Below are 25,059 nucleotides of genomic sequence, written 5' to 3'. Positions count from 1 at the left end.
TAATGCTGTAAAACTATAGAAAATAAATTAGGAACATCACTCTGGCTATTTCATACCTGAACCCCATTTCTTCTTTCTATTCTTAACATCATCTCATTTATTTCACTAAATGTCTGCCTGTATCATGCTTGCGAGTGTGTGCCACTCCAAATATCAACATCACTCAAAGAACACCATGTCAACACAATACTCAAGCACTGCTGTGATAGTGGTGAAGAATTAACACTTCAGATTATGAGGCCATGGATAAACTGTCATTAGCTGCGAGGATCAATACATGCTTTTATTGGCTTGCTAGTGCTGGACAGGAGAGATACAACACAGCAAGCATGACTAAAGGCCCCTAATCACGATGGGTGTAATATAATCTTGGGAGCAATCTGTGTCAGATTATACGATATTAATTTTGAGGCATGTCAAACTGCATTGAATGTCTGGTGAATCGTAACACTACAAAGTGTCAGAAAATACTGAAAGATGCCACTCAGATGAATCATCTAATCTATAAAATCTCAGAAAATGGTAAATAAAAAATATCCATCAGTTCCTCAGAGCCAAGAAGTCTTTAAAATCTCTGACAATAATAACCTCACTCAAGGTCCACTTATTAACTTTTCCCAGAGCTTTCAGAAGTCTGTGAGAGGTGTTAAAAAGCTTTTAAGTAGAATTTGACTCAGGATTGTTTTTTCTGTCAAACTGCTGTTTCCAAGCTCAAGAATGAACTTTCATGCTCAACTTCAAATGCCTTGTTTTGTCCAACTAACAGTCCAACACACGAAGATGTTCAGTTTACAATGACGGAAAACACAGAAAAGCAGCAAATCACACTGGAGAAACTTCAACCAGGTAATGGTTGGTGTTTTTGAACAAAAAATACTGAAATAGTTGCCAATTGATTACTGAATTAAAATACAAATCATTGCAACTCTCTTCACAATTTCCCAAAGTCCAAGGTGATTTCTCCATAAAGTCTTGAAATCGGAAACAGCAGGTGACAAAACAATCCATTTAGTAGCTGTTCTGCATCTTTTGATCAGATCACATGATGTTCATCAGCTGGTGAAGACTGCTCAGTTGTTTACCTACAAATATCTACAATTCTATGACAGTTAGGCAAACTCCATGTAATATGATCATGAGCTCCATGACCAAAACCGTTAAAAAAAAAAAAAAACAACTGCTTACTATAGATATATACAGTATATGCATGTACAGTATATGTCTATACATCTTACTATGTATTCTGATTGGTTGGTCTGTAGATGCGTCACAGCAGCAGTCACACTGTGGGAATATGTGAAGCAGCCTTTCTTTGGTCTGAACTGGCCATCAGTGGATGTTTCTAGTACAGCCCAGGTTTGCACAGCATGTAGGAGCCTTTCAGATATTCTGTGGTGCAGCAGTTCACAAGATATGAATTCATCTCCAGGACAGGGAATGTCAGAAATAAGCTCCAGGTTTTGGAATAGCCAGAGTTCTGATTTAACATCTTTGGACATACAATCAGAGAAAATGTCCAAACATACAATTCTTGGTCAAATTCAAAACCTATATAGAGGAGAATCTTAACAGTGAACATCTGGTCAAAAATAATCTGCCTACACGCAATCTTTATAGTGCTCAAAGCTTTAAGAAATGAAACTTTTCACAGCCTAACATTCAGACCGTGCCATTCAAGAACAGCAGTAGCTTCAGCTATAAGCGGCTGACGCTAAAGTTCTCTCATTCTGGCCCCTCTGACTGCCTCACAAGCTTAGGAAAAATAATAACACCACAGTCCAGACACACACAGCATCCAGCCCAAATCCCCATGCTTCAGCGCATGGTACAGTACAATGAAGAGCTTTATCACATGGCCAGCACTAAAATCAACAAAGAACTAAAAAAAAAAAAAAAAAAAAAAAATTAAAAACACATCTGAGACAAAACAAAACATACACTCACAAGACCATTAACCTGCACTAAAGCATGTTGTGTGGACACACTCCTGCTATAATGGCCGACCCTGCTCCCTGTACAGAGACATCACCGAGCAGCTCAGTAATGCCTCCCTCCCACTGAGGAGCAGCTTAACTCTTTTCACACAGTGCACCTCAAAGAAAAAAAAAAAAAAAAAAAAAAAAAAAAGGCAGAAAATGCACAACAAAAGGCAAAATTAAAAATATACACATCTCGAACTAATGAAATAATTTATGCTTGAAAAGAAAAGAATATCTGGTAAACAAAATAAATTAAGGCATGCAAAAGATAATGTCAAATCTTGAGATTTGGATACTTCTGTTTTTCTTTTTTTTTTTAAGCCAAACATCCTATATTGTTAGAACATCTTCCTGTTAGGAAGAAACCACTCACTCTTATTAAATCCTCAGAAAGAAGGTAGCTGCCAAAATAAAATTCAAACCCACTGGAATATCACTGTAATATGCCCGAGCGTTTAAAGGCCGATATTTACATATTTGTGTTCTGTGTTCGAGCTTTAAGAGGCCGATATTTACATACATGTTCATGCGGATTCAGCAGCAGTGCAGCAAAAAACAAACAGCAAAACACTTGAGTGACACAGACAGGAGTGCTTCTTAAAACATCCTGAATCAGAAAATAAATACCATGTATCAAAAATTTAAAAAAATGTACATCACAAACGTTTATGTCGACCTCGCTCAGATCCCTCCTTTTTAAAGGAATACTGTCGCCTAACAAAATGATATGTATAAAAAAAAAAAAAAAAAAAAAAAAAAAAATTATAATAGAAAGTGAGACAAAAACTTGTCTGTTGGCTTCTAAGGTGACGGTGATACATCAGAAGTGAAGCAGTGCGGAGCCGAGCCGAGGGAGCTGTGGTTCTGCCACATTAAGGCTTTGCAGTAAACATCAGAGCTCAGATGCTGCTGCTCCCTCGAACCTAAACCAAGACTGATGTGAAGTTTTAGTAGTTAAGCCGGCACGGACAAAAAGACATGCAGCAACTCACCCATCACACACACACATATCCACTGACACCTGCGCGCACACACACACACACACGCACACACACACACATTCACATTCACAATCAACAGTTCACTTTAAGAGACTTGCCATTGCCTCTTCATTTTTTCCTCATTTTTTTCGGTTTGGGTTTTCTTTTTTTTTTTTTTCCCCCAGTAAGATTTCTTGGCAGCATTACATGGTGCGCCTCTCCTCCCCACCCCACTGGCCTACACCCCCCCCCCCTCCTCTCTTCTGCTGCGTAACCGCTCTGCGTCTGGATGGCTGGAGAGGGGGGCACTAGGAGGCCAGGCCGGAGAGGAGCTGGGGGTGTCGAGGAGGGGTGGGGTGGTGGGGTTTCGTGGAGGGGGGGGGGCAGTTCAGTAGTCTGCGATAGGTGCCAGCTCGGGGTACAGGTCCACCGTGATGTTCTTGTAGAGTTTGCTGAGGGACGTGTGGGGGATGTAATGGAGGTTGTTGAGGCCGTCCAAGTGTTGCCGCTCTTTGGAATACCTCAGCAGTTTGTACCTGCGAAAACACAGTCGTGTTTATCCACTTCATCCTCCCTGTTCCTACTCAGAAAACTATGAGCTGTGTGACATGGATCTGTCTCCCTGAGTGACATCTGAGTGAGCGTGGACATACAATCCAACAGGAATCACGAGCTCTGTCCATACTACTGCAGCTGCTCATACAGCTACCGTCACAGCACCTGCTGTTACAATAACACAACTAAATAAAAATATCCTGTTAATTGTAACTATGATGTGATTTTTCCAAACTTTCCTTTTTTCATTTTAATATCATTTCTATTTATTATAGAAATCATTACTATTATTCATCAAGCTGTTAAGAGTGATTTTTGTCATTCTGACAGAGGTGACTTTTATGTTAAAGGACGGTTCATAATTTTTCTTGTCTGTCCTAAAACAACAGGTGCCCAATCATTCCTCCTGTTCATACTGGATATTAAAAGATCTCCTTCAAATGTGCTTTCAGTGCAAGTGATGGGAGCCAAAATCCACAGTGTGTCCAACAAAGTCATTTAAAAGTTGATGTGAAGGTTATATGAGGCTTCAGCAGTCTGAGTTAGTCATATCAAGAGGATGTCTGACACATTCACAGTTTTTTTTTAACATCTCTTTGTGTTTCCTCGGACAGTGTTTCTCTGTTGAGCTGCGGTGGAAGTATAGCAGTGTTTCCCCTAGTTTGAGTGGTTTGGCCTGGTGGGAAGGAGGCAGCTACACATTTCTCCGTTTTCTATTTCTCTGTTTAGCGTCTTCAAGTTAGGCTAACACATTGTTGCTAACTTTGGAGCTAACCCCTTCACTTTTCCAGCAGATGGGGAAACAACAGATGTGACTCTTTTTGGTCTTGACAAGCTGCAGCATTTATTAACTGACACACTGTAGTCTGTACTGTACATTTACTGCGAGACTGACAACGTACTGTTAACCACTTCCTCTGCTCCGCTCACAGTCACCGTTATTTTTCTGCTTCTCGCTCTCTCACTTAACCACTCACTCGCTTACGCTCTGCCCTATTCCTTAAAAGGAGCTACGCTACCTGCAGTTTCCCAGGCAACGACAAAGACGTTAACTCACGTTTCGAGACAGCACTGCTCAGCAGCTTCGAAACGCTATTGATTTGCAAATGAATGAATGGATATTTGGCGTTATTTCTGACATTTAGAAAATTAGTTTTTGACCTGGCGGGGGTTCTCGTTGGCCTGGCGGCCCGCCACGCCTGTATTATTGAAGGGGAAACACTGTATAGTAACAAAAAGAGGGACTTTGACACTAAAAAGACTGTAACGTTGAAAGATATCTACTTGATTTGACTCATTTGGACGCTGAAGCTTCATATTAGCTTCAGATTTAATTTTTAAAAACATTTTTGCACAGAAGGAGGACTGTGGATTTTGTCCTCCATCACTTCCATTGTAAGTCCATTATGAAGGGATCTTCTAATGGTCAGTATGAACAGGAGGAATGATTATAGCAAGAAAAACATGTTTCAATGTTCATTTAGACACTTGACACTCATGATACAAACCAAAACAGGAGCCACTCTCAAACTAACTACTCCATAGTGTTACTGGTGGTCATAAACTCTACTCTCCATCTACGTATGGTTGAACACTTTCTACAGGAAAGACTGAAGAAGCTGAAAACACAGTACAGTTTGTAGGAAATACAACTCTGAACTCTAATCGTCGCACTAGACAGCTCAAATGAACATTATGGGAAAATGAGAATCTTAAAAAATACACACAAGATTCTCAATCCTCACAGCGGACCACTTACTAGTTCTTTCTACTTAACAATAAAAATAAAATCACAGATTATGACCAAGTAATATTAAACATATTCTGCAGTTGAGACCAGAGAGAAAGGTTATGGTAGGCGTGAGACAAAAAGCTGTCTTACCTCCCGAGGAACTGCACCTCTCCTCTGTGGTGGTGAGGAATTGACTTGTACTTCCCGATCTCTCCCTCTGGCCGCGTGACATTCAGACCAGCATAGTGAACCCTGTGGAGCAACCGGGATGTGTTACCGTCAACATTTTATCATTCAAATTTGATGCAATGCTATCAAACCCCATCCACAAATCCAAACTAAACCACTAAACTGATATTAAATGTGTGGAGAGCATGAAACTAATGAAATATTTTGTAACTTTGTTATTTCCCCACAATGTCCAGTAGAGGGTGTCCACCACCCACTTCTTTTCCACTGCTGCAAGAAAAGAGATGATTGTGATGCCTTGTTTGGTGATATTACAATAACATACTTTTATCTTTTTCCTCTGACAGTATCATAGCAGAAACCTACAATGACTGCAGTCTTGGATACACTCAAGCTCATCCTCCTGGTCACCATAGTCATTTGTTTTTCTGTTAGTTAGAGCCCATTTTCTGTCATTTGTTTACCATGGAGTAAGGACATGTGCGGTGAAAATACAGTAGGTTACAAAAGTCTGAGACCACTAGTCAAGATACTTGCATCAAATGTAATACTATTTTTTTCATTACAAATGATAATATCAGCTCAACAATTTGAGTGAAAAGTTGAATCTTTGAAAAATGCACATGAATTTAAGAATATCTTAGTATCTGGTATGTCCCCCTTTTGCTTCAATGACCACATGCACTTGAGCTGGCATGGACTCAACAAGTTTGTGCAATACCTGATGACCCATGTTATCCCAGCGTGATTTGACAATGTTCCAAAGAGCTTCTTGTGATGTCACAGAATGCTCGGCTTTCTCAGTCTTCATGTGCCCCCTTAAATGTTCAATGAGGTTGAGGTCAGGTGACTGTGGAGGAAAGTCCATGACAGTTAGGACTCCTTAGTCTGCTTTGGTCTTCAAGTAGTTCTTGTAAAGTTTTGAGGTGTGTTTGGGGTCATTATCCTGCTGCAGTATGAATCCCTCTCCACGAAGATGAAAAAACCAGAGGGTACAGCATGTCACTGAAGAACGGAGCGTCTTCTCCTTGGTCGGGGTCTAGTCAATTTGGTGCAGGTGTCCAACTCAAGAGTACGCGAAACACCCCCAGACTTGAACATTCCCACCACCATGTTTCACTGTCAGTTTGATACACTGAAGTTTTTTTCTGATCATGACATGCTGCAGTAAGCATATTGTCTCATTTCCAGTTGCCAGTTTTTCTGTGTTACAGGTAGCGTTTTTGCATCTCAGCCTAATTAATTTAGCTATATTCTTCATTACTGCTGCTGTACATTTAAACATACATTAGTTCTGCTCAAGCACTCCTAGCTCTTTCCTTCTTTTAGTGACTTTCTCACTAATCCCACAGTCATACACACTATTCAACTTTAGCTTAGCAATTAGCGATGGCTCCCTCTCACTCTCCTGCTCTCTCTTGCTCAGCGTGTCATATGTGTAGCTATTCCTCTGCCTCCTTTAGCGATAATGGTACATGCAATAAATGTAGTTTATTTGCCATGTTGGAGGCGAGACTCAGTGAATTAGAAGTGTGGCTCCGCACCATAGAAACCCAATCATTAGCTACTGTAGTTAGCCAGCCCCCAGTAGCTGGTGTGAGCCGACCCAGCGTAGCTCCTACTCCCCCCCGGCAGCCACCCTGGGAAGCCAGGAAGCATAGCCCTAAACAGAAGCCCACGGTTCACCACCAACCAGTTCATGTTTCGAACAGGTTCTACCCACTCAGCAGCACACCCACTGAGAAACCAACACTGATTACTGGCAGCTCCATAGTGAGAAACGTGAAGTTAGCAACACTAGCAGCCATAGTCAGATGGCACTTTTAAAAAATAGCATAAGCATAAAGTTACTGTTTTTAAATGTAGAATGAGCCCAGACTAAAATGCATAAGTAATCATCACCTTGTGTAAACACAACTACCTCAGTAAACACCATCTCATTTGTGACAACAGTAATAAGCACATGAAAAGCAAAACAATGCAGGCCGATTCCCTTTGAACAGCTGCAAGTGTACTGACAAAAACTAGAAAAAGAGATCACATTTCTCCCATTTTAGCTTTGCTGCATTGGCTTCCTGTAAAATCCAGAATAGAATTTAAAATCCTTCTCCTCACCTACAAAGCTCTTAATAGTCAGGCACCATCATATCTTAAAGAGCTCATAGTACCCTATTACCCCAATAGAACACTGTGCTCCCAGAATGTAGGCTTACTAGTGGTTCCTAGAGTCTCCAAAAGCAGGATGGGAGGCAGAGCTTTCAGCTATCAGGTTCCTCTTCTGTGGAACCATCTTCCAGATTCGGTCCGGGGGCAGACACCCTCTCTATGTTTAAGAGTAGGCTTGAAACTTTCCTCTTTGATAAAAGCCAGGCTCGCCTTGGACCAGCTCTTAGTTATGCTGCTATAGGCCTAGACTGCCAGGGGACTTCCCATGATGTACCAAGCACTGAGCTCCTCTCTCCATCTGTATGCATTCATGTCCCATTGATGCATGTTACTAACTTGACATCTTCTCTCTCTTGTAATTTTGTGCTTTCTCATCTCGCAGGTATTTCTGCCACCGGAGTTGTGGAATCTGGATCTGTGGTTGCAGGCTGCCTGCTGCCCCCCGTGGTCCAGCTCGACACCCACTCTTACTATTATTAGTTATATATTCTCCCTCTCTCTCTCTCTCTCTCCCCAGCCAACCCCCCTCCCTCCCTCTCACCCCAACCAGTCGAGGCAGATGGCCGCCCACGCAGATCCTGGTTCTGCTCGAGATTTCTTCCCATTAAAAGGTGAGTTTTTCCCTGCCTCTGTTGCCAAGTGCTTGCTCATGGGGGACTGTGAGGTCTCTGTAAATTAAAAAGTACAGTCTAGACATGCTCTATATAAAAAGTGCCCTGAGATAACTTCTGTTGTGATTTGGCACTATATAAATAAAGTTGACTTGCAGTATCATTCTCTCTCCTGTTTGTCTCCTTACATACACCCTTCTGTTACTGCAATACATCTCAAACTTGGATTCATCTAGGGCTGAGCAACAAAACGATCTCGATACAGGATAAATAAAGATGTAGCATAGTGGCTGTTTACAATTTTGCACTTTTTACTCAAATAACTATCTCTAAAACTGAGAGATGGTCAAAGAAATTTGATATGATGGTAGTCACAGCTTTTAGTTTTATTTATATTATTTTAATTAGGGCTGGGCGATAAAACAATCTCAAGATAAACCCAGAACATTTTTTACTCGATATGGATAGATCTAATAACCTATAACACAGCAGAAACAAACACAACAGCAAGTCAGTCTGCAGTTTTTGGCTTGCAAGTCAAAGTACAAGGAAATCTGACCTTTTGTACAAAGGAGTTGCTTCAATTTGATTGCTGACCTAGAAATAGTGCAGAATCTTAAATATTTCTTCTTTGTTTTACATGTCATAACTTCTTGTGTTTTTAAATGTTTCTTAATCCTCAAAATTTCTGATTATTTCCAGGTTTATGTGAAGATATTAGAGATTTTGAATGTGGTCTCAGACTTTTGGACCTCACTGTATATAGAAACTCCTTCTCCATCCTGCTCTTTCTCAGAGGCTGAGTAACTAAACAAAAGGAGCCAGGATACTTTCTAAAGTCACTGTACATTCACTGGTAGACTAACCTGTTCCACAAGTCATCATCCTCTCCTCCCCAACCCCAGAATGCATTGGGAAAGCCATTAATCTTACGGAACTGCTCCACAGTGAGTCCACTGACACCGCCAAAGAACTCACTGTATGGAAGACTGGAAACAACAACAACAATACATATGTTAAACATGGATGTAGATGCTCTTGATTGTTCACTGCATGTTAAAATGTCAACAGTATCTACTGTCAAGACTTGAGCCTGTTCTACTCACATGTACATGTATTTATCCAGCTTGGCAGCGAAGTGGCGTGGCATCTGACCACAGCCGTAGTAGTTGCGGTCGTTCTCGGGGATGTGGTCAACATCATGAAAGATCAAGCAGTCCCAGTCTAAGTCCTTCATGGCCTCCAGGAATCCCACATTAAACAGCATGGCTCTGTTGAAGGGCTGGCTCCCACTCTAAACACACACGCAACATAAATATAAAAATACAATGCTGACAAAAACTCATCGATGCTGCAAGGCCTCAACACTCTCACAATCTATCTAAGGACTCGCACATCACAATTTTATTTGGGTTGTGCCAATCCAATAGCATTGACATCCAACCAAGACTGTACCTGTTCAATGACGTAGAAGGCAAACTGCAGCCGCTGTCTCTGCAGCATGGGGATGAGGTGTTGGAAGAGGATGGGTAGATGTTCATGGCGGTTTCTAAACGGAATCAGGATGGCCACCTACGCCGACAGCACAAACACGAGAGTGAGAATGTACTCATCCCTTCAAGTCATCTGCTGCGGCTACAGTTATTAAAATATGAAAATACACAAACCTTCCAGCGAGGCCTACAGTCCTTTGGTTTCCAATGGCCCCCAAACTCAATGTCAAAAAACTTAGAGAACTGCAGTTCTATCTCCTCCATGGGGATCTCTGTCATGTTCACTTCCATAAGGCCCTCTGTGGACAAAGAGGTGTTTTAAAGGGGGGGGGGGAGGTTATTCCATTGAAAAATCAGCATCACTTCACAGTTACATAATAATATTCCTTAATATAATACTAAATACAACACCTTGGTTTATTCTACAGTATACTTTTAGACATATCACAGTGCAACAAAGATCCCCTACAGACATGTTTTAACACATATATAAAAAAAAAACACTCTGCTCATTTGTGTCTGATGTCGGGCTGGACAATAAAATGATCTCGATAGGGGATCGCCATTAAACCAAACACCAGCGTCACATGGCTCAGGACGTGGGGGAGGATGAGTGATAAAGCCGGGCCAACAAGCCTGCCTGGCAGATGCTAATCTGCCAGTCAAGTGGCAGTTTACATCCATGTCTGTCCAGACTAATATAATATTTGTAGTAAAGACTTTGAAGGAATTTTATAAAAAGGTATTAAGTGTTCTCCTTGTATGTGTTCACATGCTTGGCCAGTAAAGCTGATTCTGATAGAATACAAAGTTGTATCCATGACAGTAGACAATGATTCAGATATGGATGTTGCTGCAAAGAAGCTACAAATTCTAAAACGTGGATGCTTCACACACACACACACACATCTTCAACCTGGCAGCACAGAAGATCTATACCTGCAATACTCAACCAAAACGTCGCAATCGAAATAGATTGAGTCTGTGGCACACATCAGAGGCCCTGCGGATTCGCTGTTTCCAACACAGACCACGACTACAAATCCCTTGTGCGGCAGAAGGAGTGTCAGAAATTGCACTGAGTGAAGTAAGTTCAATGTTGCTCTTCTGACAACCCCTTCTAGTCTGAAATACTAATGTAGGCTACAGTAGAACTGAAAGTCTGGTACTTTTTCCCCTTCGGGGGGGGAGAGAGGAGAGAGAAAGGGCAACATCACAGAGAAAAGAGGCAGACTACCTGCTGTCATGGACTGTGATGATCAGCAAAATGCTGTGTGTTATGCTGTTATGGACTTTTATTATCATATATTATTATATGCTGTGTATTATCTGCTGTTATGACTTTGTGATCAGGAAATTATTTATTACTGATTGTTTACTGATACTGTTGAAACACTGCCAGTGATGACATTTGTGGTTGTAATGATGATAATAATAAATAACAGTTATTGCACTATACATCATGCTTTTCATTCCTTAACAACTTCTTATTATTATCCTTATTGTCAAATGCATAATAGTTTCAGGGAGGAAAGGGATGTTTGTTTTTGGATTGTGGCTCCTGAGTAGGGCAAGGTTGAGTACCACTGATCAATACAAATCACCACAGTTACAAGATGGGCACCCAAGATTAGAGTCACCAATTCAGTATCCAGCCAAGTGTGAAATATGGTCACAATCCCCCCCTTCTGTTCCTGAGTTATGGCATTGAATAACAGCAGGACATTATGATCATTATCACAGTGAAGTTGACCTTTGACCTTTTAGATATAAAATGTCATTACTTCATTTTATCCAATTAGACATTTGTGTGAAACTTTATAATTAGGAGATGAATTCTTGAGTTATGGCCATAAATGTTTTTTTCTGAGGTCACAGTGACCTTGACCTTTGACCACCAAAATCTAAATCAGTTCATGCTTAAGTCAAAGTGGACATTAGTGCCAAATTTGAAGAAATTCCCATAAAGCTTTCCTGAGATATTGCATTCATGAGGACGGGACTGACAACCCCAACATAACGCCTCCGGCCACAGCTGTAGCCGGCACGGAGGCATAAAAACATAGAATCTATGAATATGCAAATATTGTTCTAGAGCTGCAACAAACAATTAGTTTAATTATCCTTTAATCTACCAATTATTTTTCTAATTAATTGATTATGTGTTTAGTCAATGAAATATTAAAAAAAATAGTATTCACAGTTTCTCAGAGGCTATGGTGATGTTTTCAATTTGTCTAAGAGTCCAAAAGCTTAAGATATTCAATTCACAGCACATCTTCACATTCGAGAAGCCAGAACTGTAAAAAGAATTTTGCTTGAAAAATGACTTGGAATGATTATCAAAATAAAAAAAGCTGCAAATTCATTTTCTGTTGATAAAGTTTTCCTGCTGGACACCAGATGTCTACCTCACTGAGAAGTCTATTCTCCGTATATGTGCACTGGAGGTTTCACACAGCCTGTCAAAGCCCATCATTTTTGACCCTGCATGGGGTCACTTCAACCCTTGGTAACATTCCGTGTGAGCTTCAGTTAACATATCATGACAAAAGCATCACCTGACCTAGACTTCTGTAAATGTCCCTTTGCCATCTGTCCAGCAGAAATATCACCTCATTGACATGCAGCGGGTCAGAAACACTACGACTAGTAAGTATGACTATATCTGTTCTAAATGACCTGGAGTGTGACTTTGTCTTTTCATACCATACATAATGCATCTGAATGTTACCTTTTACTTGCCTCTACTGACTTATCAGATAGGAAAGTGCCTTTAAAGGCTGGAGCCATTAAGTAACAGTCCACTCACTCATAGAAGGTAATCTCTCTGGGCAGGGGAGGTTCTGGGCGTAGGTGAAGTTCTCAGGGAGGTACGTGGTTGGCTGGACCAGGTATTCACTGGAGTTGCTGCCATCAGGATAGTCTGCAGCACAGCACGACCGACATTAGACCCAACAGCACAATACTCATAACACATCACAGATAGACTACATGGGAGTCCCAAAGCTAAAAACAGTAAGATGGATAACTATCAGCTCATTGCACCATTTCTGCTTACAAACATCTTTGATTTTGAATGGATTTTGTTATTATGCCACATTTCAGAGGGAAATGTTGTATTTTTTTTACTGCAATTACCCACTGCAATTATTTGACAGCTAAAGTTACTCATTACTCATTACAGGTTAAGTTCTTCCTGACACCACAGCGGTCAAATGAAACCAACAGCTGCTGTAAAGGTTTACAATCTACACACAAGGCGGCCATTGTGGTTGCACATTAGAAAGGGGGATGTAATAGGGAGCTTAAAGCCTGGTACACTTGCTCACTGGCAACCAAAACATTAGCAACTGCCTCATGTGCAATGTATCCTGGTACATGTAGGCCCCTCTTAGCCGTTTTTCTTAGCTCATGAAAAAAGGACAAGATCTGGGTGTTGCACCATCTTTGAATGACAAGATGTTTCATTGTAAGCAAGTATGACGACAATACAGTTGAACTGAAGTGCAGTAAGGCCAGAATGTATGTAACTAACCCAAAGTGAAGCTTAAGAGTAAACCCACATAGTAAAAACTGTCACTCACCCGTCCCGTTGAGCGTACTGTTTTTGTTGGTGTACAATCGGATCATCTGGCCGATGGTCCTTACGTTGTCCCTCAACATGATGCCCTGAGCCTGCACCATGAAGAAGTATGTGTTCGCTGAGATGCAGAACGGGAAAAAAGGAAAGAAGAAAAAAAAAAAAAGTGTTTTTAACATGGCTGACTCATTGAATTACACATGATTACATTTGCTTTCATGTCGCACTATAGCAACAGCAATTACGTGTTCTCACTCACTGTAAAAACAGAGCGAAGACGCAGAGCAGATGTCACCGTTTCAGTAACTACAGCACGTTTCGCTGCTCACACTGCAGCTGGAAACACATAAACCTTTAAATCATTTACCACAACTACAGCGGTAACAACATAAAAGCAGATGGAAGCAGCTTGAATGAAATGAATGCACAGTTAACAACAATAGAGCAGTGAATTGTCCAAAGGGGACAGTTGCACCGACTGTATGTAAGTTGAGTTCGAAATATTGGCAGGACAGCGAAGCCGCAGCTTCTCAGTTCTCTAGAAAATATCTCCCGAGGCGATTAATGACTCAATGAACACACATGACTCGCAGGAGGGATCCAGTCTTGTGAGAAAAACGACTTTGGTCATTTATTTTGCAATAAGCCTACTTATTTCCTGAAACTAAACAAGTACTCTGCTGATTTAGCATTGCATTCACACAACAGACTCAAAATCTGATCTAAAATTGATGCAGCAGAACCACATATATCATCTTTTTTTTTTTTTTTATTCCACACTTTCTCCTTTCTGGTCACAACCTGGCGCGCCTACAGTACCCACAATGCAACTCGAGTGGGGTCTGATAACATCATCTCTAACTCAACACCCCTTGATTTTTTTTCCCCCCCATTTTCAAACCTGTAGTCTTGTAGACCAAACCAACACGGACTCAAGTGACATCACTTCAATTTATCAGATTTCACACAGCTCCCTCTGGAGACACAAAGCTCTAAACGACTGTTTTCACATATGTAGTAGTTCCCTCCAACACCTGGAGACACACACTGATGTGTAAAATTGTTGGAGTTAACCTTTAACCTTTCACATTCAACCATTCAAATGCTGCCTTCTGTAATAAGTCTGTTAAGTCTGCATTGAATAATCAGTCGATAGCAGTCAGACTCCTTTTTAAAAGATCTTTTCTGATATTTATTTTCCATTCTTTCAGAACCCATTAGATAGGCTGAATCACACACACTTTCAACTTAACAAATGGCTAAAACGTGTGCAACTGCACAAGCCAAGAACAAAAAATGCAGCAAAATCAACTTATTAAGGATGACGGAGACCGACAGCTGAGAGTTCTCCTGCTGTTACTCCTCTGAGTCTAGCACGTGACTGCTGCGGCGCCGCACATCTGGCTGCTGTCAGCGCCGTCGCTGCTGTCTCGATGAGAGGGACGACGCTACAGAGGAAGGTGGCGGATGGATCTTTGAAAGCAGCTGACGCACTTCTAGGGATAGCAAGTTGTTTCATTTTACATTTAAAAAAGCAGTTATGTAACAAACATAAAAGTTAACTAAGTCTAAAGTGAACCTTATATTCAGTTGGTATTTCATTGTTAATTTGTCCCTGAGCTTTGGCAACAGGGCTTAGAAAAATCAGGGATATGTGCCAAAATAATAAATTGCCTTTTTGTGTCATATAAACATTTGTTTCAGTACATTTCATTGAGATATTAAGGTATTACGTTGAATAAAAACTTAAAGAAAAGGCCAGAGCAAAAACTGAGGCAACGTTAGTTTTATATACTGATCAACAGTTAATCAAATCAAGTTTATTTGTAGAGCACATTTAAAAAAAGTTGATCAAAGTGCTGTAGAGAGTTTTACACGCATAACTACAGTCATTGTGACTTGGCTCTGAGCACTTCCAAAAAAACACGGGTAACCTGTGCTCAACACTGTAACTGAAGGCCTCCGGTGTAGACACACAGACGGAGCTCTCGTTGCTGCTGCTGCTGCTCTGCTAACCGTGCTGCTCACACTATGCTTTCAGTGTAGATACAGTGTCACACCGTCTCCAGCACTCTTACAGTTTCACAGCACTGTACAGACGTGTGTGGAAAAAAAAAAAAAAACACATATGGTGTGCAAGTTTGCACTGTATAGGGACAAGCATGAGTAATTTCTTCTGAACCATTATGCCAGATATTTCATTACATGACTGTTTTGGTACAAACATTTACCTGCCCGTGTGGTGGAAAGACTTCCTTTGGCACTTGCAGGGTGTTAATTTCAGACTCTATAGTCAAAGGACACTTGCATCCTTCACGCTCCACAGCTCTTCAGTGGCTTCACATTACAAAGACATCGATAACCCTGATGACTTTATTTTCTCAGACTTTAGAAATCTCCTCCAGAAAAACAACTGTTATGAAAACTAGAAATTGTATTTATTTTATTATGAATCGAGAAGTTTCTTTTAAAAATAATGCAGAGGTGGCCCAGTGGAAATGCATTCATTTAGCTATAAAACAGACTTGGATACTGTTTTGTGACTGCACCTACACTAACATACTGTGGACTGACGCGATAAACTTTTGCACAGATAACATTAATAAATGACTCTAATTGGCTTTTTACTCGCAAAGCTTTTATTGTACCAAACGACCATACACACACACACACACACACACACACTAAGAGTCCACACAAGAGAGCAGGGGAGTGGAGAGGATACAGCAGTGACCATAAATGACAGCAAAACACAGGAGAGACTGTTTATTTTTCTTACTTAGCTCATTTATGTGCGTTCCTTTCATCTCAGCTCAGTGTGAGAGTATGGCCGCGCTACTTTGTCTCCTCTGTTCTGTTCTGAGGAGCAGTGAGTGGTGGAGCTCAGCCCTGTGTGTGTGTGTGTGTGTGTGCTGCACACACACTGCAGCACAGGAGATAGGTACTGTACCTGCAATAAAAGCTTTGTGAAAAGCCAATAAGAGTACGTTTTTTAAAAAAAATAAGTCCCTTCACACACACACACACACAAGTAAATGAAGAGTGAACGCCGCTGATTTGAATGCATGGCGGGAAAGACACAGCCGACATCAAACGAGGGATGGGCGTTGTCTGCAGAAATGGCATATGAGGATGTCGACAGTGAAACATGGCGATGGACTAGGGCTGTAGTCTGCTGGTCGACTGGTCAATTAGTTGGTCAATATTCTCTTGTCCGGCTAAATTCTCATTGGTCGAATACTGTATTCACTGTATTCAAAACACCCCCCGTTGTTTTCACAACTTTGAACTCGCCCAACCTAATGGAGACTGCTGGGTCTAACTGTTCTCAACGTTTACTGAATCTGTGTTTCTCCATAATGACACAATGAGAACCCCCACCAGGCCAAAAAAATATTTTTTAATATTTGATATCCGAATGAATGGATATTCATTCATTCGGAAATCAACAGCGTTTGGGAGTCTCTGTGCAGCGCTGTTCCGGTACGTGAGTCAACCTCTGTCGTTGCCAGGGAAACCACTGGTCGCATGGCTCCATTAAGGAGTATGTTTGCGTAGCGAGCGGGAAAGAGCGAGGGGCAGAGAGGTGACGGTGGATACGAGCAGGGCAGAGGAAAAGGTTAGTAGTAAATTGTCAGTCTGGCAGTAAATGTACAGTACAGACTACAGTGTGTCAGTTAATAAATGCTAAAAAGTCATGTCTGTTGTTTCCCCAAATGCTGGAAAAGTAAATGGAGTTAGCTCCAAAGTTAGCAACGATGGGTTAGCCTAACCTGAAGACACAAAACAGAATAGAAATAGAGAACAGAGAAATGTGTGGCTGCCGAGTTTACCGTGCACTCTGTCCCGTTACAACACCATTGTGTTACCTTATTCAGCGATAGATAGTGACTTAGCATATTTAAATGAAAATCTTCAAGATTGCCACTTTAAAAGAAACACTTGTGCTGTTTGGAAATGGAAATGAATATCTCATACACTGTAGACTCGCTCTTGATTTTGAGAAATATCATATTCAAAATCATAAACCAAACTTGAGTCTATTCAAAGCCACTTTTAGATTATATCTCGACACACCCTGAACTGAGAACTGCAGGTCCATAAATACTGTATCTGTATGTGAAAAGCTGTCTCTCATCTGAGATAAACCCTCCAGCAACCACACTCTTTAAGTTTGACTTTTTGTGATGCCTGCTTTAATAGCCTTTATCCTGTTTTTCTCTGTATCTTTATTATAAATTCAGTTTTGTCAACACCAAAAAAAGAAAGAAAAAAGAAAGCACGTCAAGATATGTTGTGACAGTACAGTCAATTTTCTAGACGATCAACTGAGATGTTTATGAATAAAATAAAAAAAAAGGATTGGCTAATACAGCAAAATAAATACCTGACAAATCACAGGACTTCATCACACTGATGCCAAAATGAGACTGATAAAGAATATTTACATATAGAAGCCCTGCTCATTGGTTTGCACACTGCCCACAATGGTTGAAAACACCCAAAGAAATTAAAATCTTAACACACAACCTTCTTAGTCAATAAGTTACACAAAGTAAAAGGTGTGAGTGTGTGATAAGGACAGTGTGTGGGGACGGTAAGAGCCTTAACACATCGGAACCAGGCAGCCTTGGATGGTGAGCAGGTGACGGGGTTATACAGACAGGTCTGGACAGCAGGACTGAGTTGCAGCAGCTGATCGTAAAGCCATCAGAGTCTGTGTTTGAAGTCTTTCTTAAGTTCTAAGTAACTGGGTTGCATAACAAAAGTATTGTCATCTGTAGCAACGTCCAACAAGCAACCAACTTTTTAAATAACAGCATAACAAGCTGTGACACAACTTCCCCAAGTATCACGGTATCAGGCACTAAAATATACTAGAAGTATGACTTTGTTCAGCTTATTTATGCATACCTGAAGACGTATGTGTTTTAGGATTTGTAGTATTCATGCAGTTTACAGTGGGAGGGAAATATCAGATGATGCGCAACTAACTGACATTATCTGGTAATTTAGTCCAACTTTATTGACACGATATTGTATTCTGTAAAACATCAAGTGTCAAGATCAAGAAATGTGGAACATATGACCTCTTTTACTAACGGTCATTTTCATTATCGATTCATCTGTTGTTTGATTAGTTGTTTGGTCCGTAAAATGTCAAAAAAAAATGGTGAGAAATGTCAATCACTGGTTCCCAGAGACAGAGATGATGTCTTGTTTTGTTAATTTACTGTCATAGAGGACAAAAAAAAAAAAAAACAGAGAATATGCACATATGAGAAGCTGGAACCAGAGATTTTTTTACTTTTTTTTTTACCTTAAGTAAAAGTAAATAAATAGTAACAACTAATCACTAATGTAAGATCTAGTTTATGTGCTGCAACCTGTTTTGAATCTTTATTCAGTAAACACTTTTCTTGTAACCAGGCTGTTAAGTTTTCAAACAGCTGGTGCAAGCAGCTGCAGCTGATGCTTTGCTATTCTGCCTGACAAGGACAAACAATTAGCTAAAGATTTGCTACAATCCCTGAAACCAAAACATTGTCATCCGCCGTTCAGGGAAGTACAGGTCAGATTGCTTTTTTTAAGGATATTCTCCATTTTATCTCCTCTCAGGTAAACACACTTAATATGTACTCTGGTTCCCAATTGCACATGTGCTTGAAGAGCCGAATGTTGACAAAAAGGGAAAGGCATGAAATGACAGCCTTCAAACTGAATCAACCAGCTGGATGTTGAATGGAGCGTGGGACTGAGCAATCCCAGATTGGATGGGAATACACACACAGTCCAGCTGGCCTGTATACCAACATACTGTACATAAAAAAAAAAAACTGTGAAAATCCAGCAAATATGTCAGCGGTATGGGTAAAAACAGACATGCTGAGCACTCATCAAGAGGCAGCTGATGGGAAAGATTTTTAACACCTTCCTGCTCTTCATTGTTATAATTTGCACACGTTATCTGCATCGTTATCAGGGCTCTTAACTAGCTTAAATACAAACTAAGCCGTCCAGAAATGAATGTAGACTGTCCCGAATTTAAAAAGTGACATGACATAAATAACACACAAATGATTAGATGATCAATCATCAACCTTTTGGGTGTTTTCAATAAGTGTTTTTTTTTTTCACAGAAGAAAAAGACTTAAAGGATGAAGACTAACTGGTTAACTTCAGCACAGGCTAATCCGGCTAACAGCCATGGACTAACAGCTAGCTGTGATGGTGGACGACGGCCTGGCTGATGTGTTGGAGAGGAGCCCAGCAGGTAACACCTACACCGGCGCTCACTCCAAGCCGTTTAAACCAAGCCAAAGCACTTTTAATTGTATTCCCTTCATGTAGAGCCGCCGCTGCTACTAACCTCCATCAACAGACAGGCTAACATGCTAAACGGGCTGAGAAAGCTGTCTGAGTTGGACTTCTTGTGGCTGGTTTTTGAGCACTTTGTCCTTTTTTTTTGTTTGTTTTTCCAACTCTCATCCCAAATTTGTCACAAATTTTATTTACATCCTCCCCGATCCCATTTTTCCCCATCGGCCCTGGGACGACAGGTGGTCCTTAAGCTCGAGCCTTGATTATTATATACATACACTTATACACTGCTTGCAATTTCAAACCAAGAGCAATGCACAGATTGGTGACAAATGGAATAAAAAACAAACATAAATAGTTTTAGTAAGATTTTGGGCCACCAAGAGCCTCCAAAACAGCTTCAGTGCTCTTTATAATAATTCTTGTGGAACTCTTTTTGATAGTACTTGTTTAACACATTGCCTCAAATCATTCTGAGAGCTTGTGTCCTGTGACGAAGCACCTGCTTTCATTACGTCGCTCCTCTTATCTAGTCGGGTTCTTCCTTCAATCTCATCTGTGTCTTTTTATCTCTACATTAAAAGGACACCATCTGTGTTTTTTTCCTGTTCAAATGGAAACATTCACTCAACCGTTAGCAAAAAGCAGTGATGTGAGTTAGAGTGCACACACGCAGTTCACTGACAGTGTCTTCCTAACATACTCACTGTACATTAAGAGTACAGAAAAATTGTCCAGATATATTACGAGCTATGTCGCAGCGCTGAGTCTGAGTGTGAGATGGATGGGGTGGAGGGACAGACAGCTGCTGGGAGCTCTGGAGAAGAGAGCCGGGAGCAGAGCCGGAGCTCCAGGACGCATAACACCCATGAGTCACGACAGATTCTCCTCTAATCTGGAGCCCTTTACTGGCGGGAGGAGAGCTCAGAGTTTATATCTGTTTATATGTAGCAACATTATCATGCAGAAACCTATGTCAGGTCACGTGGGGAAAAGTTTTTAGAAAGGCATGGGGAAAATGACATTATGATGCTAAAATATAGACCAAAAATTTGAATTTTCAGGTTTGAACACATATGGAACGATACTGGGAAGCTACAGAAAGATATGAAAACCTCAACCAAAAAAAAAAACCCTCTAAACTGTGTGGCAGTAAGGCAGCACAGATGCTGTCAATAATTTAGAAGTGTGGAGTCATGCATGTGTGTTCATGCCACACCAACTTCAGACTAAGTAACTGGGTGAGAATTGTAATAGAAAAGCATTATTCTTCTAAGCTTTATCAATGGGAAACAGGCTCTGCAATACACTCACATGAGGTAAAAACCACAGTGGACTACTTTACTTGTCCTTTTTACACTTTGAAAAGTATTTTTGTCATATTGCCATCCTTATAAGGCACCGTACATGGCACAACAATATACACCGTAATGACACAATAAGGGTAAAACACGTGTCATTGCTTCCACCTATGGCAAAAGCCCATGCCCACACCAACCAACACAATCCACTGACACAAAGAGAACCCATTTTCTATAAAACACATAAACCGTCTTATCTCTTTACATCTACAATCATGTTGTTCAATCTTGGGCTAACAAAGAGTCTTCAGTGAATTTTCCCAGAATTACCTCATCTCTTCCCAAGCATGACTACCACTGATTGCCAGTAAAAGCCTGCAGTAACAGCATATAATTCCTGCACGCACACAGCCGCTTTCCCCAGGGCGTGTGAACAACACAGAAACAGAAATTACACAGTAAAACATTCAATCAAAAATAGCAATACGTAGAACAAACTGACACTCTTCCCTGTCCAGCCCGCCAGGTATCATTCTAGCATCTGCACTTTCTGCAGGCCAAAGAGGATGTAAACATTTACACGCAAACAGTAATCTCCCACATTTTTATGTGGCAACTGTGGTTGGGGGATAGGCTTGGACCCATATCTGTTTGCTGAACCATCAGGGTTGTAAAGTAGTCTAAATGAACATTAAAGGACGGATTCACAACAGTCAGTAGCCCAAATGGACACTGAAATAGGTTTTTCTTGCCATAATCATACTTCCTGTCATATGCCATACTGACCATTAGAAGATCCCTTCATAATGCACTTACAATGTAAGTGATGGGGTCTTCCTTCTGTGCAGAAATGTATTTAAAAGTTTTTATCTGAAGCTAATATGAAGCTTCAGCGTCCAAATGAGTCAAATCAAGTAGATATCTTTCAACGTTACAGTCTTTTTAGTGTCAAAGTTCCTCTTTTTGTTACTGTACTTCCACCGCAGCTCAACAGGGAACATTGACGAAACAAAAAGAGGGAATCTGATGCTAAAAAGACTGTAAACGTGGCAGATATCCACTTGATATGACAAACTCAGACTGATGAAACCTCATATAAGCTTCACATCAACTTTTAGATGCATTTTTGCAATAAATGACTGTGTGGACACCACCCATCAATTACATTGAACACACATTTAAGGAGATCTTTTAATAGCCAGTATGAACAGGAGGAATGATTACAGCGAGGAAAACCTCTTTCACTCTTCATATGGACACCTGACTGTTGTTTTAAGAAAGACTTGAAAAACAGTGAACCTGTCCTTTAAGAGTTTACATGCCAGTGTATATTGCAGAAACAACAAAACACACTAAGACAGTCTGACCAGAGTTCAGTGTCCCATGATTGTAAAAATTTGTTACAGTCTTTTTCACCAACAAGAATAAAATTACACACTGATTACTTGGGAGTTTAAATTGGAAGTTCAAAGAAACTAGACGTATTTGGAGATGATGGACACTGTTATAATTTCAATACAAATAGACGTCTAACACAACAACTGCAGGTCATAAATCTAATTCGTGGACTGGCTGAACCTGCCCGTGGTGCCTTGATAGAAGCCCTCAAATTAACATTAGCAATGATGACTACTGGTCATTCATTAACATATCAGCTGTGCAACGACAGTTTAAGGGCATATCATCCATAAATCCAACACAATGGGACAATATTTGGTTAACTTAACACTTTATGCCATTTGCCTTTGGGAGACGCATTTTGCTTTCTCACATCGCCAAACAGTCACGGCTAGCTGGACATCATGGCCCGGGGAGGACCACTTAGCTGCGGGCTACTTAGCTTGTTAGCTAGCTAACTGGAGCGTCTCGGGCTGCATGGGATAATCCACACATAATCACATTAACTGTTACATTGTAAAGCAGTTAAAGCTAGTGTTAGGTGTTAAGCGTAAACCTCTGTTGACTGACCTATTCCTGGAGCCACATAGATGAAGTAGAGACAAGTGGTGGACATGGAGAAGAAGAATATGAAGGCCAGAAACGATCGGTTGGACATTCGCAGCAGCCGCCTCCAGTTCACCATTTTGGCTTAGGCCCGCTTCTCTTTCGCCGATATGAATCCCATAAAATACTTTTTGGAGTTAAAAAGTCCTCGAATTGATAGACAACAATGTCAATGGTGTGGTCATGGAAAAAACTGAACGCTCAAGCCCAGAGATGTAGCACGAAAAAGGCTAAAGCTAGCGGTGCTAGCTGGCCTGCTTTCCCCTGGCAAGAAATTTCCAGATGGAAACAGCCTGTAACGGTAATATCAGGCGACGGAGAGCCGCATGCAGCACCGCCGGTCGGGCATATTGAAACCGTTACACAACGGGCAATCAGCTTGTCAGTAATACTACTTAAGGATACTTGTGGTAGTTTTCCATGGTTACGGTGTCGCCAGCGATGCTTTTATCGCCAGCATTGAAGGTTGGTCATTGAAGGGGGCAGGACCGCTCTGCCTTCTCCCACACAGTCTACTCTCCGCCGGGGCGATGTTTCCAACACAGTCGGCGCACTACTTCATCAACCCGCGCACACAGTAGTCCAGTCATGCCACCGGGTGTCTGCATACGGATTCCGGCCGATTGTGGCATTCAACAGACATCTGTGCAGGATGATATCTAAGAAACAAACCCAATAAAAAGGATATCAGGTTTGGCTCCTTGTCATTTTCTGCTTGCACTGCAGACACTGTTTCCGGTGGGTGTAACACACACCCCTCCCCCGCGTCGCCATGGAAACCCGTGTGCGCGGTGCAGGGGAGTGTCTTCTTGTAGCGCCCTTTTTTTTCCTTTAGCGCCCTTTCTCAACCATGCATGTATTTATCATAAAATGCTCTACTTTGAATAATAATTTGTGTCTGGCATGGTTTTTCCACCAAAAAAGTTCAATTATCTTGTTAAAATCCTATATGATCAGAGTCAAGCATACATCATTCTGCAGAGTGAAGCTCAAACATCCGACTGTAGTAACAAGAAGAAAAACATTTTTGAGTGGAGGGGGACTTTCACCTTCATCCGAAAGTTAAAAAAAAAATCAAACAAAATTAAAACATTATATCATGCATTATAAATGTATCATTATTGTTATCATTATGAATGTACACAGCCCAATCACCTACATCACGCATACACTGTCACCAGCTACATAGCCCCACCCATTCTGAAATACACATTTCACAGACAGTGAAACTGAATGTTTCTGCAGGTATGCACAGAGAAGATTGTTAGGTAACCAAAGGTCACATATGTTGATGAGTTTTCTCTCAAGCGTTGATTTCGATGTCTCCCTATGGGGAACACTCTCTCAGCGTTATCCTCAGCCTCTACATTAATGGACTTTACTATTATTTTCATGGGAGCCATACTGGCTGGACACAGCCACTATCGCAAAATACCAAAATCCACCCTAACCATTAAACAAATCTGCTTACTAATTTGTCATCCCACAACATACAATATGTAATGCAGCCAATCTGAATTAAAAAAAAGGTTTATCTTAGTACTTTGATGAGTGAAACCAGGAATGCTTTTCCTTGACTTTCTTCATGTATTTGTAGTTTGTTGTTGCAGTGTATTAGTTGCAATGCAAGCTGCCAATTAAAGCTTGGCGAGCTGCATGAGGCTCACTAGCAGGGCAATGAGTAACACTGCTTTATATCATTATCCCCGCTAATATTGGCTGGCAGTTGTGACACTGCATCAAGGGGTCGAAGCAGTGTCACTCACAGCAAGCTAACACCTTGGTCATATCGTGTCAAATCTTTGGATCTCGGTTGAAAAAAAGTTTCAGATCAGCTCAAGAAAAAAACTTCTCTTTGGTGTCCAAAAAAGAATCATCAGGAGTCAGAGTTCTGAGCAGCAAAATGTACTTTAATGCCGGCAAAAAAGGAGAGCAGTTACAGTGCACACAAGGTTCACCTAACTCACTCTGAGGCGCTGGGGTCAGCACCTCTTCTTTTATACCATTTGGCTTGTATAGGGTATAGGGTACGTCTATCGTCCAACCTCTTCATACTAGCCAATTACACCATTATAATCTCTTTTCATCACCTGTTGCAGACCCGAAGTCCTAAATATAGGTTTTGGGTAGAACTGGACATGCCTG

The 25,059-nt window shown here is 40.9% G+C and overlaps 1 protein-coding gene across 2 annotated transcripts; it reads right to left on the bottom strand.

The window, feature by feature from the left end:
* Positions 1-3,144: 3,144 nt before the first annotated feature.
* Positions 3,145-23,680, bottom strand: b4galt6 (UDP-Gal:betaGlcNAc beta 1,4- galactosyltransferase, polypeptide 6). 2 transcript variants are annotated; one of them, XM_044361330.1, is made up of 10 exons: positions 22,879-22,956; positions 13,548-13,624; positions 13,293-13,409; positions 12,518-12,631; positions 9,880-10,004; positions 9,668-9,784; positions 9,319-9,506; positions 9,079-9,201; positions 5,397-5,498; positions 3,145-3,495 (listed from the first exon to the last, which is right to left on the bottom strand). In XM_044361330.1, exons 3-10 carry the CDS (start codon positions 13,390-13,392, stop codon positions 3,348-3,350), a joined length of 1,017 nt encoding a protein of 338 aa, XP_044217265.1. In that variant the 5' UTR covers positions 13,393-13,409; positions 13,548-13,624; positions 22,879-22,956; the 3' UTR covers positions 3,145-3,347. The 2 variants fall into 2 exon arrangements, with proteins under 2 accessions (XP_044217265.1, XP_044217264.1); XM_044361329.1 differs by lacking the exon at positions 13,548-13,624 and having other exon boundaries at positions 22,879-23,680.
* Between the last annotated feature and the right edge of the window lie 1,379 nt (positions 23,681-25,059).

Source organism: Thunnus albacares, chromosome 9, assembly GCF_914725855.1.
Source record: "Thunnus albacares chromosome 9, fThuAlb1.1, whole genome shotgun sequence".
Taxonomy (NCBI): Eukaryota; Metazoa; Chordata; class Actinopteri; order Scombriformes; family Scombridae; genus Thunnus; species Thunnus albacares.
The sequence above is the reverse complement of the archived record's forward strand: the minus strand, read 5'-3'. Positions and strand labels throughout refer to the sequence as shown.

Bases quoted from the DNA above. Each gene is read 5' to 3' on its own strand.
- b4galt6 (XM_044361329.1), bottom strand. From the start codon at position 22,993: ATGGTGAACTGGAGGCGGCTGCTGCGAATGTCCAACCGATCGTTTCTG. The intron at 9,202-9,318 runs GTGAGTAGAACA...TGTTGTTTCCAG, and splicing joins CTGGATAAATACATGTACAT to TCTTCCATACAGTGAGTTCT. The intron at 5,499-9,078 runs GTTAGTCTACCA...GTTGCTCCACAG, and splicing joins GATGATGACTTGTGGAACAG to GGTTCACTATGCTGGTCTGA.